Source organism: Siniperca chuatsi, linkage group LG20 (assembly GCF_020085105.1).
Source record: "Siniperca chuatsi isolate FFG_IHB_CAS linkage group LG20, ASM2008510v1, whole genome shotgun sequence".
In the NCBI taxonomy this organism is placed as follows: domain Eukaryota; kingdom Metazoa; phylum Chordata; class Actinopteri; order Centrarchiformes; family Sinipercidae; genus Siniperca; species Siniperca chuatsi.
Window position 1 is genome coordinate 15,435,269 of NC_058061.1, and position 17,360 is coordinate 15,452,628.

Genomic DNA, 17,360 nt, shown 5'->3' on the forward strand with positions numbered 1-17,360 from the left:
TCTCTCTCACTTTCTATTTCATGATGGCTGAACTGCAGTAACCTCTAATTATCTGCTCCTCAAATCAGCCTTTTCTGACAATTAGACAATATTGCATACAGGGTTATTGGATTGTGACTGAAGATTGGCATGTCAACATTAGCATATTATGCTGAGGAGTAATTCCAGAGCTGCAGTGTTTTTCTGGTACCAGGTAGGCATTAAATGCCATGTAAAGTTTGCTTCTATCAGGTAGCTAACAAGACTCAAATCTTCCATCACATCTGGGCGACAATGAGTTTTGGTTTGTTCCCTCCTCACAAACTTACAATATCCTACGTCCATGCATTTGCTAAATAAACTTTAACTTTCAATGGGCTAACATGGGCAAACATATCAGGACAATGGCTAATTAAAAGAAAAGGATGTGTCTCTTTATGTGCAGTGTAGAGTACTGCATGCTGCATAGATCATTTAGGGATCCCACTGGTTATGGGGTTGAGCTAGCAGGGGTTTCCTGTCAAATACTCCTAACATACAGAGGCAGCTTGGAGGTTTGCGGTTCTCATCAGTATGGAGCTCTGGTACAGTAGCTTCTATCAAAAACATCACAGAATATCTGAGGTGTAACTGATCACACAGCAATCTGATTCATCAGCACAGTGAGCTGAATATGCATTTGCTAAAGAGTGATTCCATTTCTAGATGCTGTATCATGCATTTTTTCATCTTTTGTGAGACAGTTGAGTAAGAAAAAACCCCAAAACAATTATTTAAATGGAAAACATAATTTTACTTAGAATATACTGGTGAATATCGTAAGGGTTTTAATGGAAAACAGTTGTACATGGAGTTCCTCATACTAGTGTTGCTTTTTCCCATTGTTCAAATTGCTGTTTGACGTTGTCTTCTGAATCGTCTGTGTGTGAGCGAGGTGCATCAAGGTGCATGCACCACTGGATAAATCCCATTTGTATCCCATATTTGCAATTCGCCAAAAACATGCCGCTGCTTTTACTTTGTTAGTGCGCAGACTAGACCATCAACTCAGCCAACAAAAACCCCTAATGGGCTGCTGAAAGATAAATTATTTATCTGGGCTAGGTTGCATCGGCCTGGTTTTCTTGTGTAGGCACATGTCTTGTTGCCCACCTTGACTCTGTGACAACAGCTGGTAGAAATCATCTGAGACTGATGATGACTTTGTAGTTGCAGGTTGTAGCTCCATCCTGTTTGGTGTGGGTTACCACTTCAGGTCCCATGTGTAGCTCCATCAGCCCTATACTACAGTACTAATGGTGGAAGACTCCTCTGACTTGCCCTGGCTCCTAGGCAACGACTTGAGATACTCCAGGTGTCTGCGGGCGTCCTCCTGATTAGCCCGGACATAGTAGACCAGGTAGGAGATGACCATGGTGAACCAGCCGAACATGACGACCAGCATGGCCACATCTGTAGTCCGCTTCATCACCACACATAGGTCTATGTCTGGTGCCAACAGGAAGGCAAGTCCTTGAACTCCTATTTCCTCAGGATCTGAAGTCTGGCACACAATGCCCGTTAGCGACGCAGGCTCCAGGTCCACATGGGGCATGGCCATCTGCAAGTTGCAGTCACAATGCCATGGATTGTTTGTTAGGTTGGCGCGAGCCCGCAGGCCCTCAAAGGCATCAGGGTTAAAGTTTACTAACTTGTTAGAAGAAAGGTCTAAGAACTGTAGTGAGGAGCCCAGGCCTCTGAATGCCCCTGATTCTAACTGGCTTAATTCATTGTGTGATAGATCCAGTTCAACCAGGTGGGGAAAACCTGCAAAAGCATTCGTTGGGACTGTAGTGAAGAGGTTGAAGTCCAGGTAGATGCGTCGTGTGTCATTGGGGATATCCTGGGGGATCTCTGTGAGCTGCAGATTGCTGCAGCGTACCGTTTTGCCGCCATTCTCGCTCTCAGAGCAGTAGCAGCTCTTGGAGCAACTAGTGGCAGCATGGTGGAAGCAGAAGGTCATTAGCACCAGGCTGTGCAGCAGCAAACACATGACCACTGAGTGGCGCAGTAGCCAGTCTGCAAGTAGGGACATCGTGGGATATGGGCATACTCCAGGAAGGACCACCTGGGCGCAGGAGGTGAAGTCTGCATCAACCTCCCCAGTAGCTGTTGAGCCTATTACATAAAAACAACAGAAAGTCACATTAGCAGTGGTGGGAAGACTACCATTTGAAAAAAAGAGTGCAGATTGTACTGTGAAATACTTTTCTCAAAGAAAACATGGGTGATAAGCAATGTTCTTCAGAGTCCATAGTGTTATTTAACGGAGAAATGGGTGGTACAATAGCTTGTCTAATTGCAGTGAGAAGGCAGCGGGAATGCTGCATGCTCATTCCAGCATGTTGTTGGCCAGAAACAACTTCACTTCTGTTGTATTTCTAGGAAAGTCTAAGGATCAAACTTTCCCTTCATACCATCACAACAAACAAGCTCCAAAAATCCTTTGGTGTCACTGTGCCTCTTTTATAATTGACATCCCTGCGATGCAGGGCTATTTCAGTACACAGAGACTGGCATTAACATAGTGATGTGACACCACAAAGAACAAAATGTTCTTAACAAAACATATAACCAACTAGATTGTTCATGGAGTTGTATATATATATATCATTTCAGTTCTTTCTAAAACTATATCTGCCATTCTGATGCAACCATTTTAGTGAAAGTGACTATTAAATCTTGCTTGGTGTCTGTCCAGCTATGCAGTCATTAGTCCATAAGGTAATTTAGTCAGAAGTGCAAGTAACACAGGTAAAAGCTTGTCTGTGTGTCCCGTAAATTACACTTTATATTTTGTATGTAAGCCTTTGAAAATAGCAGGTCTTCCCACCCTAACACACTTCATTAATAGCTGATCAAGGCTACCTCCTATCCTGTTACTAATCCTCTTAAGGAAAAACTCCTTAAGTCAGTGTAGCATCAGCGTTGGCCACCCAATCCTTTTGTTGGGGTAAATGCTAATGCTATAAACAGCAGCAAGGCCAACAAAACAGACAATGTGATGGCCTGTCTTCTTTGAGACAAAAAGAAACCACCGAGTTTAACCAGACTTCTTAATTTCTTCAAAATGGCTGGAGACTGGGTAAGATCCACTTACCAAGATTAAAAAATGAAATCGATCTCTAAGTACCTCTACGTATCACATGACGTTGGGGGGTAGAGGACAGAGTGTAGTGGCAATGGTGGTGTGTATGTGTGTGTGAGGGGGACGGGCGATTTGTCTACGAGACACAGCTAATAACACTCATTGTGTTACGCCCGTTTAAGAGATGCCTGCCAGACAACCCCAATAATGAGCCATGGAGGAGATGGAGACTGATGCACCAGAGCAAAGCACACATGAAGCCTCTGCTATTAAGAAGCTCTGACTGCTGGAGTTTGCCTCTCTCAGACATTAGATGTTAATCCAGATATCTTCATTGAGGTGAAGCAACTTTCAAAAGATTTCCCTCTACACTTTGTGTTAGCAGGGTGTATGAGAAAGTAAAACAACATGACAGAACACCCAACAAAATAAAACATCTTGCCTAAAGTTAATGAGTAACATTATGCTCCTGTAAAGGCTGTACTTTTCCCATCACATGGCATGCCAGTATGGCATTTTGCTGAGAGATAATGGGGGAGCAGAAGTAGAAGGCTGGTGATGGAGGAGGAGAAAGCATGTGGGCAAGGATGGAAATTGGACACACCAGCACAGGGTTGTGAGAGAAAGAATGTTATTAAGAGGATTTAAGCAGAGGGGTAACATTACAATAACAACACAGAGAACAGTGTGTGACACTAATGAGACATCAAGGAAAGGAGCAAATGTTAGTAAGTCAAAGGGACAGTTGATGAGGACAGCTGGCAGTGAAAGAACAGGGGGGAGAGGAAGGAGAGGTGTCATCTGTGGATGGGATAAACAATCGAGGGTGTAAACCTCATGAGTCGCAGGGTGGGGCACCAGTACAAAAAGATTTTCAATCGAAATTTTCCATCCAAAATATGCTTCTCAATAACATCATTGGCAAAAAAGAGTCATTTTACTAATTGTCTATACCTTATAACAAATATAACCCATCTTACAGCCATATACTCTAAATGCAATAAATCAGTTGGCCTCTAAATCAGGTGATGTCAGTTGTCCTAAAGTCATTGCCTACCTCTGTGATAAATAACTCTCCTGCTTTTAATTTAAGCAATAAATACAGTGCTCTTACAGCCAAAGGTCAGTCTCTCACTTCATAAATTCACTTCTGTCAGTGCTGTACTAACAAGTCTCTGGGACCAATTATATGACCAGCAGCAATTTGTACTCAAACCCAAACAGGAGACGGCATTAAAATGCAACCCAAATTTAATATGTTAATGTAGGTTATGACATAGTGTTTTTCATGCATGAATCTAACTTCTTTGTGGCATCACATCACAGCTGTGAGCAATGCATGAATGGCAAATAAGATGCTGTTTTTTTAGTTATCAATGGGGTGGGGGGTGTGACAAAAAGGGAAACAGGAACATAAAGCATCCTTGACATCTTTAACATGAAACACAGGCTTTTAATGCAGCTGTAATCATATTTCAGTGCTTTAAGCTCTATCCACTCCCGACCCGTTACTCAATGCCAAGCTCGATTACTAAAGATGCTCTTTTTGTTCCTTAGAGTGCAACACTGTGCTTGGCAGGTTTCCATTGGACCTGAAGAGCCCATTTTTCCACATAGAATAATCTAATTGAGTTGAACCTAGAGAGCAACATGCATAAGCACACTGTTACAGAAGGACAGTCAGCTCTTTCAATAGTGTAATAGCATTTAATGTACAGTATGTTTGATCTCATAGTTACTGTAATTTCCATGTCCTTAATACAAACTTGACAACATTGATCTAATGAATTTATATTAATCACAACACAAGCTGAGGACATTTAAGATGCAAAATTAAAGCCTAACAGTGGATTAGGTATCAGTTCCTGCTCAAATTTAAATTCTACTCATAAGCAACAAGCATCTGGTGGGAAATTAACTGAAAGGAAAGGAGATAAAGGCGATGCCTCCTGGGAACTGATACCCTTGTTAAGTTTGTCTTTCATCTTGTTGTAGTCAGCACCATCCGGTGCTTGTTTCCAGCACCAATCACATTTAGAAACCCGCATTAAAACTCGAAAACAGCAAACTGACGGATTAAAACTGTGTAGATGCATGCAATATATCCCAAAGAAAACACATGCGTTTTGATCAGTAACAGACACACACACACACACACTCACTCACGTCTTTGCCGCTTTTCCTCTCCTTTTCATGATGTGTTTCTTAAAAAGTGCCCAACAATAAGCTCGTCCAGCAGATCAGAGCGCTCCCGAGGAGGCGGTTCGGTCAGTGTTTCGGTCCGTTTCCATCAGGTCCTCTTGCAGCTCGTTAAACTTGTGCTGAGAACCACGAAGCGCCACTGGAAATGCTCCTATAGTTCAGGACTCGCGCAGTGCTGCCTTTTAGTTTCCACGCAACCAGAAAACTAGGCAACATTGCTGGTGCCAGCGCGAACTGACGAGGACGCAGCGCAACTGCAAGACTCTCACTGACGGCGGTGTCTCACTGACTGATCCTGGATATGACAAAAAATATATATATCAAGGTAAAGTTTAAAATGGCAGACACATGGCGCGCAATGCATTTAGACTGAAAGCCTCAATGGCTGGATGAATGACTGCTGGAAGGACCTGGGTGTTGGCAATGCATTAATGCAAATGTACACATTCTTTCTTATGCATCTGTTGATTGCTGTGAGTGAAGTGGATTTAATGTGCATGCATCAGGTGCCATTAAAGTGAGCAATCCCCCCTCCCCACATACACACACACCCACTCGCTCTCTCTTACACACACAGAAGTGATCTCATACACAGTGCAGTGCTCATACATAGAGCGGTTGGGTTGGCAGCCTACACTAATCATTTCTGATCTGAAGCTTGTTGTTCCAAACATGCAGCCTGGCTGCCAGGGCGGTGGATCTTTGGCCGTCTCCGGGCCCTTTTCCTGCCTGCTGCCAGCCGATAAGGAAGCCCAATCAAATCCACTGTGAAAACAGACGTGCATGGGCACTGGCCTGGGCGAGTCTGCCAAGCAGCCAGTCATAAGGTATTAATGGAATTAAAATCAATAAAGTGGGACACTCCACCCAAACTCCTTCCCTGGTGCTCTGGAATGACAGACTGTGGATGGGTCTTTCTTTCTTTCTTTCTTTCTTTCTTTCTTTCTGTAGTATCATAGACTGTCTATTGTGACCAGGTAGAGTGAAATATTACCGCTGTCATATTTTTTATGTCCCTGTGTAATGCGCCTGAAAAGGAAAATTCTAGTACTTTACAACTTTTTGTCTCAGTCTTGGACAATGTTAGCTGTAAGCACTGAGTGAAAGGCTGGATTTCCAACAGGGCAGCTGCCCCGGGGCCTTAGACCATCAGGGGCCCAAAGAGCACAGCTCATTTTTGCGCCGGGGTCCACTTGTCATGTAATCCGGCCTTAACTGCATGAACCATTTTCTAATTATCAATGGGTGTGCGGATAACAGAAAGGAAAACAAAGCATCCTTCTTTTACTGTATATTTTACTTGAAACGCAGGCTTTTAATGCAACTCTAATCATATTTCAGTGCTCATTTGTTATATCATAGACTGTTAATATATAGTGAGACCAGTCAGAGTATTGCTGTTCTCTAACATATCTTTTTCATGTCCCTGTCCTTATCCCTGTCTCATTTGGACAATTTATCTATAGGTTGGCCAAAGATTGTACTGCACTTAACACCATTACTTTAGGGATTTCATGGGCACACTGCTGGGAACAGTTTACAGTCATGGTGGAGCCAAATGGATCCAAGTGTCAAACCAGTTCCTTTAACATCAAAACACATTTTTGTTTGTCACTTTGGACCATCTCAATCCCTTGTCATTATGTTGGACTTCTCATTTGGGCCACATCTCTTGTTCCCCTGTAAACCAACAGATTAACCCGCAGGAGTTGTAGCTCCACAATGCAAACGGCAGTCATATTGGGTTTATTGGGCTGCTACGTTTTATGTTTATGTTTGTTTAGCCCTTCAAATAATTGCTTAGCTGATTAAGTTTAGGTTGAACTGTTTACAAGTCAACTGAGGTTTGTATTTCTTTGGTCTAATCTGACTATGTTGTAAAGCTATTTCTTCATGTCTGCTACCTCTACAGTGAAGAGGGTGATCACAGTGTTACACTAACCTATAGATATATTGGTCAAAGTCAAAACCAAAACAGAATCTTTTAATGTTTTCATGCAGATTTTACTTTGGTATGTCATTGTAGGGTTGATTGATTGATTGATAAAACCACCATAATACATTTGTGTAGTGTCAGTCCCCATGAGAAACACATAACTTGTTGTTCATTGTTGCTGCTCTACATTCACTCCCTTTACAACCCTGAGGTTATGAGGCTGCACTTGTCAATTAGAAGAAGATCAGCTAGGTGGAAGAGCATATGACAGTGAAACAGCAGAAAATAGGATTACTTTCCTCATCTACTGAGGAGAGTGCACTAGCAGTCAGTCTTTCCCAGCTTTATCAGATTAGTTCAAATGCTCCGCTGTGGTTGGCAGCTAGACGGGGGCTGTATGCATTATCAACCAAGCATTAGACCTGATATACTACACTTTCAAGTGGATCAAAGTGTCTTTTTTCCTCCTTTTCTCTACAGTCTCTCAAAGCGGGCTCAGGCGTCCTCTCTGTTACTCTGATACCTGTGCCGGGGGCATACCTGCAAGCTAACATTAATCCATAAAGCCAAAGTGCTGAGTGGGAATTTGGCTGAGAAAATACTAGTACCAAAGTTTCTACAATGTCACCTTAACAGGGTGGGAATGTTTTGCCATTAGCCTTTTCTGTGTGCTCTGAGTTGCAGTGGAACAAAAGGATCCATAATAATGAGATCTCTCCCTTTCTTTCTCATTTTCTGTCCCACTTTGTCTTGTCTGCTCACAAAAACACGCATACATGCACACGTATATACTTAAGCGCACACACAGACACACACACACACTCTGGCTCCCAGCTTACTCCTCGTCCCTGAGTGAGATCAAAGTCCTGCCTTGTCTTTGTGAATACAGTATTACCTTACTTTATTTATTTATTTCCTTACCTAACTTGAACCTTTTAATCAAAAATTGTGAGAAAGGTGTATTAAAAGGAGTTCCCTGCTACTGCCAGTAACAGGGGGGTCACCTCACCTCATCTTCCCTGTGAAGAGCCTTGTCTTTGAAGTCTGATATCATTGACATTAAGGAAGCAATGGACTGGTAATATGAAAGTGTTGTAGGTATTCATTGATCCTTGTTGAGTTCCCCACTGTCAGAGCTATGATTGGCTAAGTCTTTTTAAAAGCTTCCAACAACAAGTATTGGACTCTTGAATCTTAAGCAGTCTAACAGTTGTGGAGATATTTCATTCAGAACCAAAAGTGTCATCCTCATGGTGGTTAGAGGAAAGATCAGGGCATCACCAAAGTTAGTAAGCTTTATCCTCTGTGGAACATCAAAATCTGTACAAAATTTCATGGCAATCCATTCACTAGTTGTTGAGATATTTCAGTCTAGGCCTAAGTGGTGGACTAACCAACAGACAGACCAACATTGCCATCCATAGAGCCATACAGCATGGCTAAAAATTACTATGAGTCAGTCAGTGTGAGAAGAGAAAAACACGAGGCTGAACAGCTCAAAAGACACTATATGACTGGGGCTCAAGGGGTTTTGATGCATTGACTTGAGTTGCTAGTTTGGTCAGAGCTGACCAGACTAATAGGGAACCTAATGGTGTCTGAACCTCACTGATACATGACTGACACATGAACGATTTATGCATACATCAACTCATGTTTAGGTTAATACTATTGAGGTCATGGTAGTCTACAATATATTTCACTCTGCCAGCTGATGAAGCCGATTAATCCAATCTGCTTCTTTTGTTGAATCTATGTGACCTTGTGAGCTGAAGAAAAACTGTTTTTAAAAAGTGAAAATAAAGTACTTACTCTGCATACTGTGAATATAAGGTGTTCCATTTCCTGCAGATTTATAGCTGTTATATTTGTGAAACACCTTATGGTAGCATTTCTTACAACAGGTGTGAACAATCAACAAAGTGGCGTCCCTGATTGTGATGTATGGCATCTTAAATGTTAAGTTGTTATAGTTGCCTGCAGCTGTCTGCCAACACAGGATAGAGGTGGTTGAAGTTGTTTTCCACTGCCCTTTTAAAGTAATTAATAATTCTTAGTACTCCATTGTGTTTCTCAGACATATTCACAATGACAGCCAGGGAGGGGTGTTCACCTTAAAGGTCATGTTATGGACCTCCAAGGACATGACCCAAAAAATCGTTCAATGTTGTAAATGTTATGGGTTTACTGTAGGTGTTATTTCCTTCCCCAAAAACATTTGGGACGTCTGCATGATATGTCAAAGGTTTAAATATTCATGAGTCACATCTTAAAGAATGTTACCAGTGCTTTTTATTTGTCATCTAGGTTGCTCTTCTCATTTATATTTTTCCTGTGAGCATCTGCACACATTCAGAACAACTTGAACTACTGCGATTTGTTTTTCTACTTTTAACAGTTTGCTGCCATGCAGTCATTTTATCTGTCACACACCTGGAAATTGCATGAGCTAAATGCCCACAGTGAACACGAAGCTGTAATTTCAGTTTCAAGGTTTCTCTTTTTTGTCATTATTTCATTCTAGTTGAGTGTTTTCATATCAGTACCCACATTACGCTCTACATGCTCTACTTCCTGTCGATCATCTAACACCCACAGGAAGAAATGGGACTAATCTTTGCTTGGAAATAATTACTCAGAAACACTGAGGGGAACTCAAGCTAATTCACTTAAGAAACTCGTGATGGAGCAAACTCCAAGGGAGAATACACATCTCCAACTCTAACACAGTGACATTTCTCAAAGAACAACCTTTATAGACATTTTGGGTTAAAGGCTCAAGTTGAAACATTTAACCAATTCATTGGAGGCAGAGGTGTTATTTGACTCATAAGTGTCTACTCTTGCCTAACAATATTTATTAAATATACTGTTTAGTTCTATATTTTGGGAAATACTCTTACTCACCATCTTGCTGTGAGTTAGATAAGAAGATCGATACCACTCTCAAGTCTGTACACTAAATATGCAGTTATAGCTAGGAGACAGTTAGCTTAACTTAGCATAAAGACTGGAAGCAGATGATACAGCTAGCCTGGTTCTGTCCAGAGATGTCCCGACTATTTATGGTTTTACGAGAGGTTTTGTGATGGCAGACTGGCTGACAACAAGAGTTCAGGAAATCACTGCATCCAGCCAAGAAATAGTCCTGCACATAACCCCTCGTAAAACCACAAATTGTAGTTTTTACATTTTGGTTTTAGTATGGATTAAACAAACGAGATATAACGTGTTAATTAGTGAGTTTTAGAGGTTCTAGTACCTTTAGACAGAGCCAGACTAGCTGTTTCCCAGCTTTCAGTCTGTATGCTAAGCTAAGCTAAGTGCTTCCCGCCTGTAGCTTCATATCTAATGGGCAGATATGAGATGGGTATTGATCTTCTCATGTAGCTCTCAGCAAAAAAAGCAAATAAGTGTATTTCCAAAAATGTCGAGCTATTCCTTTAAGATCAAGTAGTGGCAATTCAGTCTGACTATCAGGCTAAGGTAGTCCCAAATATGAGCTAATTAAAGCGCATGTATGTCAAAACCCACAGTCTAATGTCAGTGTTTTCAAATATGTCCTATGTTTCAACATGAGGCCGGTATTTTCAAATGTATCCACTTTTGAGAATATTTTCAGAGAAACTCATATATCTTTGACTTGTCTTTGGTGGATGGAAAGCTAAAATGAAGAAAAAAGATGCATGTAGAAAATCCTCCTTATCTCTGTAGACTGTCATATATCTTTTACACAACCAAAGTTCTCTTGTGGAAGAAGCTCTGACACACCTGTCAAGTGTTCAGTCGGAAGCAGCAGTTGTTTACCTGTCACCCTAATATCTGTAAAGCAGCACTATCCTTGTATGACACAGGACATCAAGCGGCACCAAACAGCCCGTTTAGACATCAGCAGATCTATGAGACATCAAGTTACTTTCTTCCCCACTTCCCCAACAGTCATGCTGTATCAGGACTCAGAAAACATGGGGCCATCAATAAATAAACAGGAAAGCAGGTGGTACTGAGAACAGGTGTCCATCTACTTTGCTAATGTCTCTCAACAACATGAGATGAGTGACTATTTCTGGATGCTAAGTACTTAGTATTCCCTGTTTCATACTGCCCACTAGTACTAGATAAGAGGAAGTCTGTGTGTGAGTGTATTATAGGGTTAGAATAGTAATGGTTGCATACAAAAAATATGTAACTGTATTCTCTTAAATTACCAGAAAATGATGCATCCTGTAGATAGATACATTTTAAAAAATACCTCTTCTAGAAAAATGTATCAGAAGCCAATGGACAGTCTTCTACATCAACATAACATAAATATGCTAAACTACTTAGTTTGTCAGATGTTATTGTATGTACCAGTTTACCTTTAAAATGAATATTTCAACATTTTGGGAAATATGCTTATTTGCTTTCTTGCCAAGAGTTAAAAAAGATAGATATCACTCTCCTATCTCTTTGTTAAATATGAAGCTACAGTCAGGAGACAGTTAGCTTAGCTTAGCATACAGACTAAAAGGTGGAAACAGCTTGCCAGGAGTGTAAAAACTACAATTTATGCTCTTAGGGAGGGTTATGTGCAGAACTATTTCTTGACCGGGGCGTAGTGACTTCTTGGAGTCTTGTTGTCATCATGAGGTAGCCAGGCAAAACCTGAACAAACAAACAAAAAGTGTTGTTTTTACATTTGAGTTTTTGTACAGATTTAACAAATGAGATGTAACATGTTCATTTGTGAGCTTTAAAGGTGCTGGAAGGCTGATTTTGGACAGAGCCAGGCTGGCTGTTTCCCCTGCCTCCTGCCTAAAAGTTAGCTAAAGGCTAAACTGTCTCCTGGCTGTAGCTTCACATTTAACAGACACACATGGGAGTGAGATCTTATCTGACTGCCAGCAATGAGTATTTCCCAAAATGTCAAAACTATTCCTTTTATATGGTAGAAAAAAATTAAAGTAGTTTGAATACTAAATTCGGCTAATCCTTTAGATCATGCTTCAGATTACAGTTTTGATGAGGTGGTGGGATATTTTTTGAAGGTAATAGTGAATTCTATCTTCCAAAAGACTCTCAACACTGCTCCAGTTCACAATTCTTCTGTACTATATTAAGAAAGGTACAACATTTACAGCCTAAATTGTCTCTCTTGTCTGGTACAGAGGAATCAAAAATATTCTTTTGATAAGGTATCTTATCCAATCCCTGTTGTACGTGTGAAAAGGGGAGGACAGCAGCTGGCACATTCTTTTATATTTCTTAAAAGAGATCAATCATTCTTTCCGGCTGAAGATACCAAGTGCAAAATCAAACTGTAATGTGCGTTTGCACCTTCATTCATGTGTGCAGTTGTGGGTGTATTTGTGTATATACACTCCACTACATCCACCGGACTACAGCTCAAACTCCTCAGTCCTATTATTATCATGCCAAGGTCAGATGAGTGGGCACCATAGCAGAGGAAGACAGATAAGAATGGTAGAACGGTTAGATGAATCATGTTACTGTATTTCCATTGACTGATTGGACCAGAAATGTAACGGTCCATGTTTATTTAGTATTGAATAAAATCCTCTGTCTTTTCTCTGTAGTGCTTTCTTAAATCCTGCACTTCTGAATCTCTTTACATCAGCTGAACACGGTAAGACATGAAGGAAAGCGTTGCGTGATGCTACATAGCTGCAGAAACACATCAGCTGAGGGCTATCATGAAACTACAACAGCACACTTCTGGGGTAATAAACCCATTAACCACTAAATAGCTTTGAGGCAGCTATCATGTACAGTGTTTATGCATGTGTGACAGAGAGACTGAAGGAAATGAGTGAGAAAGACAGAGGTGCAGGGGGAGAGAATATTGATAAATTGATCAATTGAAATTGAACACTTCAGGAGGGAGCACTGCACTCCCAGAAAACATTATAGAACACTTTCCTGCAAGTCAATTTTTGTACATTCCCTTTTTCCTCCCAATTTGGAATGGCCTGTTCTTCCATTTCTTCTCTTCGGCTGAGAAGTGTTTAGAGGGAAAGAGACAATGTAGACACACCAGCCAGGACACAATCTCTCACCAGCTTCGATGGGGCTAAGCCAACTGAACCACCTCAGCAGTGGTAAGCTTGTTGTGGTGAGTGCTTGTTTGTCTGAACCATCCGGGCGGCCCAGTCAGCCAGTCAGTGTATTTCTATAATGGATTTTAAAATGTACCTTTAGTTCTGACTTAACTGGTATAAATATATATCTTGAACTGTATCAGTGACTACCGTTGACTGGTGAATTAAAAGGTATGCATAGGTATGCGAGCCTACTATTTCCTTGTTATTGTACATCTAACAAAAATCTTCAGTACTAAAAGTATTTTCTTTCCTGTTTGTAAGAAGCAGCTGTCACCCGCTGATACAAGTACCTTGGGTGTTGATCATAGACTGTATAAACAGTGATGGTGTTGATGAAAACTTCACTTTTCAGAAAGGTGTTAAATTATTTGGTGTAGCTTCAAGACAAGATGTTTCTCTGATCTCTGTAAATTATGCAGGATAACATAGCTAGCTTATTATTCAAAGAATATGGTAAAGCTTTAAAAAGTGCTATATAGTAGCTTGTGTGATACGCCATCAATAAAGACTGCCCTATGACTTGGTAACCAATTGATTTAGACATATACAATTTTATTATGGAATAGAATGAAATTGTATGGACAGACCCGAGGACAGATAATAGACTGTTGATATTTGGTCTAAACCCAAACTCATATGTGTATAAAACATCAGTACTCTCTCTGAGCCAAACTGTATGTTGCTCTTGACAAAATCTCTTTGTGCATTATTAAGAGCCGTCTCTCTCTCTCTCATTTGCCACAAAAACCAGCAGATGTGATGACATCAAAGACAAACTGTTTATGGTTAAATTTGGAGGATATAAAAAATATATCCATTTTAGCTTAATGTATTTTAATTATTATATGAGGCACAATCTAGTCAATAATTTGATGAGGCCTAACCGTAATCTGTTTCACATATGGTCAAAAGCTTGAGAAGCTCTTTGATGAAAGTGTGTATTTAATAATATCTGAATCTTCTGAAAGACAAAAAAGAGCTGTTTGTCACAGAATTTTCATTTTACTATGTGGCTACACACTGTATATGTACTGTACATACAGTGCAGCAAAATGAAACAATGCATATGACGTTAAAGTGCTGACTTCCAGGTTTAATGGTGTTTACATCAATATCCAGTGAACTGTGTAGAAATGTTAGCTCTTTTTATACATATAGCCCCCATGGGTAAATGGGCTACGATTCCCACACCACTCACCCAATAATCACCTCCAAACTCCTTTAAAGCTCAAAGTCAGCACTTCAATTTGATAGTTTTTCTTTCCAGTGTGCTGCAGTACAGCCAAAACAATTAAATAAAAAAACATATGTTCATATACTAAGTGGCCACACTATAAAATAAATATGTGCTATGTATTAGCTGTGCATGTATATAGACCTATGCAGGTAATAATAGCGGCTGTTATTGGGAAAAGGTTCATCTTGATTATTTTTGTAAGATATTTCCTTGCATTGTCCTTGTCCTTTGTAGTTTGATCATACAAAGTCAGACAAATAATAATCACTCAATCAGGCATTCAAGTAATTAATCAAAGGTTTACAAAATGTAATATTTATTTCCACATCGGCCAATTATTGCCAAATCAGAATTGAATGTTTAATGGTTTTAGATGATTATGTGTCAATCATAGACTGTATAAAACTGGAAAAATGCTAGCTTACATATGATATACCTGTTTATTCGTTTAATATAACTTATTTACTCACTGTTTTGTACTTTGATATCTTCCCGTCCAGTGGCAGACGGGAAGGTGACTTCACGAGACAAGGGTATGGAAATCATTTATAACATTATCAAAAGAGTCTTGCGGGTCTTATTATTAGTAATTCAGTGATTCTTTATCTCACTTACTCTGCTGTGTGTTTTTACAAAGGTGCAGATGGCTGTAACTGACAGAGGTATGCTCGTAATTAGTAACAACGTCAACAAAACTCTCCTGCAAATCTGAATCTGTCTTATTTAATAGTTCAAAGATGATTTATCTCACTTATTCTCTTGTACTTTGATGTTTTTTTGCAGGTGGCTGTGGCAGATAAAGGCATGGAAATAGTTCATGACAACATTAATGCTTGTCTCCTGTAATTCTTATTATCACTTTTAATTAATCGTTCACTTTGTTGTAATTTTAAGTCCCCTCAGCTGCTGCCACTGGCTGTCCCCAAACACTATCCAGAGGTGAAAAGGGGAGCAGTGTCCTCCTGCCAGTCTACAGCCGCTCCACCACCAAGACCAATGCAGTGCCTCCCTGTGGTAACACATGGTAACTGTAGGGGACCTTGGAGCAGCACTGGACCCCAAAGGTGCAGCGTGCAGGCCCACCGGTGAGAGAAGACAACACAGAAGACCGAGACTCAGTGCTCCCGCAGTACATCCAGAGTTTGCATGACGACGAAGAAGAAATTCTCACTCCTGACCAGATCAGAAGGACGAGACAGGACAAGATGGAGAGCCTGTGGCGTTTCAGTCATCAAAGTGAGTAAGCCCTTTATTAAGAATATAGAAGTAGCTATTGTGACATAACGTTGTGATAAGCCAAAGTTAACATCACATACCGTATGTTGATGATATTTTATATTAATATTGTATAAAATAATGAGAGTTGGTTTTTATGTCAGGACAGGACTCCTGTTTCTCCTGGGGCACCTGAGAGTGGATGTCAACCAACCGATCATCCCAGGAAGCTCCGGCATCACAGCAGTCCAATGAACACACTGAACACCTTTCAGCACCAAACTTCCTACCAGACCGTGTCGGAGGGGTTGGATCCCTAAAGTTAGAAGTAGAAGAAGACGACAGCCCTAGTCAAGAGGATGAGGAGCGTCCTAAACTCACCTGTGCAGATAAAGCTGTCAATATGTGCTTCCTCTGTGGCGGCAGGCTTGTGAAGCTCTGAAGACGCTCTTAGCATCTGCTCGCCTCCATGTGCAGAAATGAAGAAAAAGACTCTGAAGAAAGAGACGCTGACAGTTGAGACTGAATGAGAAACAAAATTAATTGGAAAAAGTTAAGCTCGGCATTGAAATGTTTAAATTGAGTCCCCAATTTATTAGCATTCTTAATTGCATTTAATATAAAAATAACAAAGTTTATTTCCTAAATGTTACATAGTGATGTCAAGATAATGCAATACTGTTCAAAACACACAACAACACATTTCTATCAACACAAATGTATGGAGAAATCAATCAAGGGTAACAGGAAGTCAAAATTAGAAATCAAATTTTGTATATACATATGCTGTGTATATATATATATATATATATATATATATATATATATATATATATATATATATATATATATATGTGTGTGTGTGTGTGTGTGTGTGTGTGTGTGTGTGTGTGTGTGTATATGTGAGGCAGTGCATCCATGGGAGTAATGTCTGGAGTGGATAACAATAGTTTATCAGCATCTATTTCGATTATAATATTCATGATGCAAACATCACAGGTCAAATACTGCTGCTGAAGAGTCAGATATGCTTCTACCACTGCTCTCTGAGCTTTCGCCTTGGTCTTCATCTTGTTTACTATTAGTTTAATCATAACTGTTGGAGAGTTACATAAGAAAATCAATACCACTCTCATGTCAGTAAGGTAAATATAAATTAAAGTCACAGAACGTTAGCTTAGCATAAAGACTGGAAACAAGGGGAAACAGCTAGCCGGGCTCTGTCCAAAGGTAACAAAATCCACCTACCAGCACCTCCAAAGCTCATTAATTAACAAGTTGTATATCCATTGTTTAATTTAATACATAGACTGTATAGAAAGATATACAGTCACATACAGTCTATGAATTAGTACAAAAACTGAAACTTTAGAGGTGCTGGTTGGCAGATTTTTGTTACTATTGGACATAGCATCGATAAACTTATTATGTAAATCTACTTTCAAGCACATAGGAAGCTTATTGGCCGTGAGACACAACGTGGGCGGGCTCATGCCTCTTTGACCGTCGGTGATTGGTTGTTTACTTGAAAAAAGACTGTTTTATTTTCCTCATTGGAGG

At 40.2% G+C, this 17,360-nt stretch overlaps 1 protein-coding gene across 2 annotated transcripts; it reads right to left on the reverse strand.

Annotated features, from left to right (window-relative positions):
* Window positions 1–751: 751 nt before the first annotated feature.
* Window positions 752–5,877, reverse strand: lrrc3ca (leucine rich repeat containing 3Ca). 2 transcript variants are annotated; one of them, XM_044179699.1, is made up of 2 exons: window positions 5,273–5,877; window positions 752–2,136 (listed from the first exon to the last, which is right to left on the reverse strand). In XM_044179699.1, exon 2 carries the CDS (start codon window positions 2,051–2,053, stop codon window positions 1,259–1,261), a length of 795 nt encoding a protein of 264 aa, XP_044035634.1. In that variant the 5' UTR covers window positions 2,054–2,136; window positions 5,273–5,877; the 3' UTR covers window positions 752–1,258. The 2 variants fall into 2 exon arrangements, with proteins under 2 accessions (XP_044035634.1, XP_044035635.1); XM_044179700.1 differs by having other exon boundaries at window positions 5,269–5,871.
* Window positions 5,878–17,360: the final 11,483 nt, after the last annotated feature.

Coding starts and splice junctions, on each gene's coding strand:
- lrrc3ca (XM_044179699.1), bottom strand. CDS start 2,053: ATGTCCCTACTTGCAGACTGGCTACTGCGCCACTCAGTGGTCATGTGT.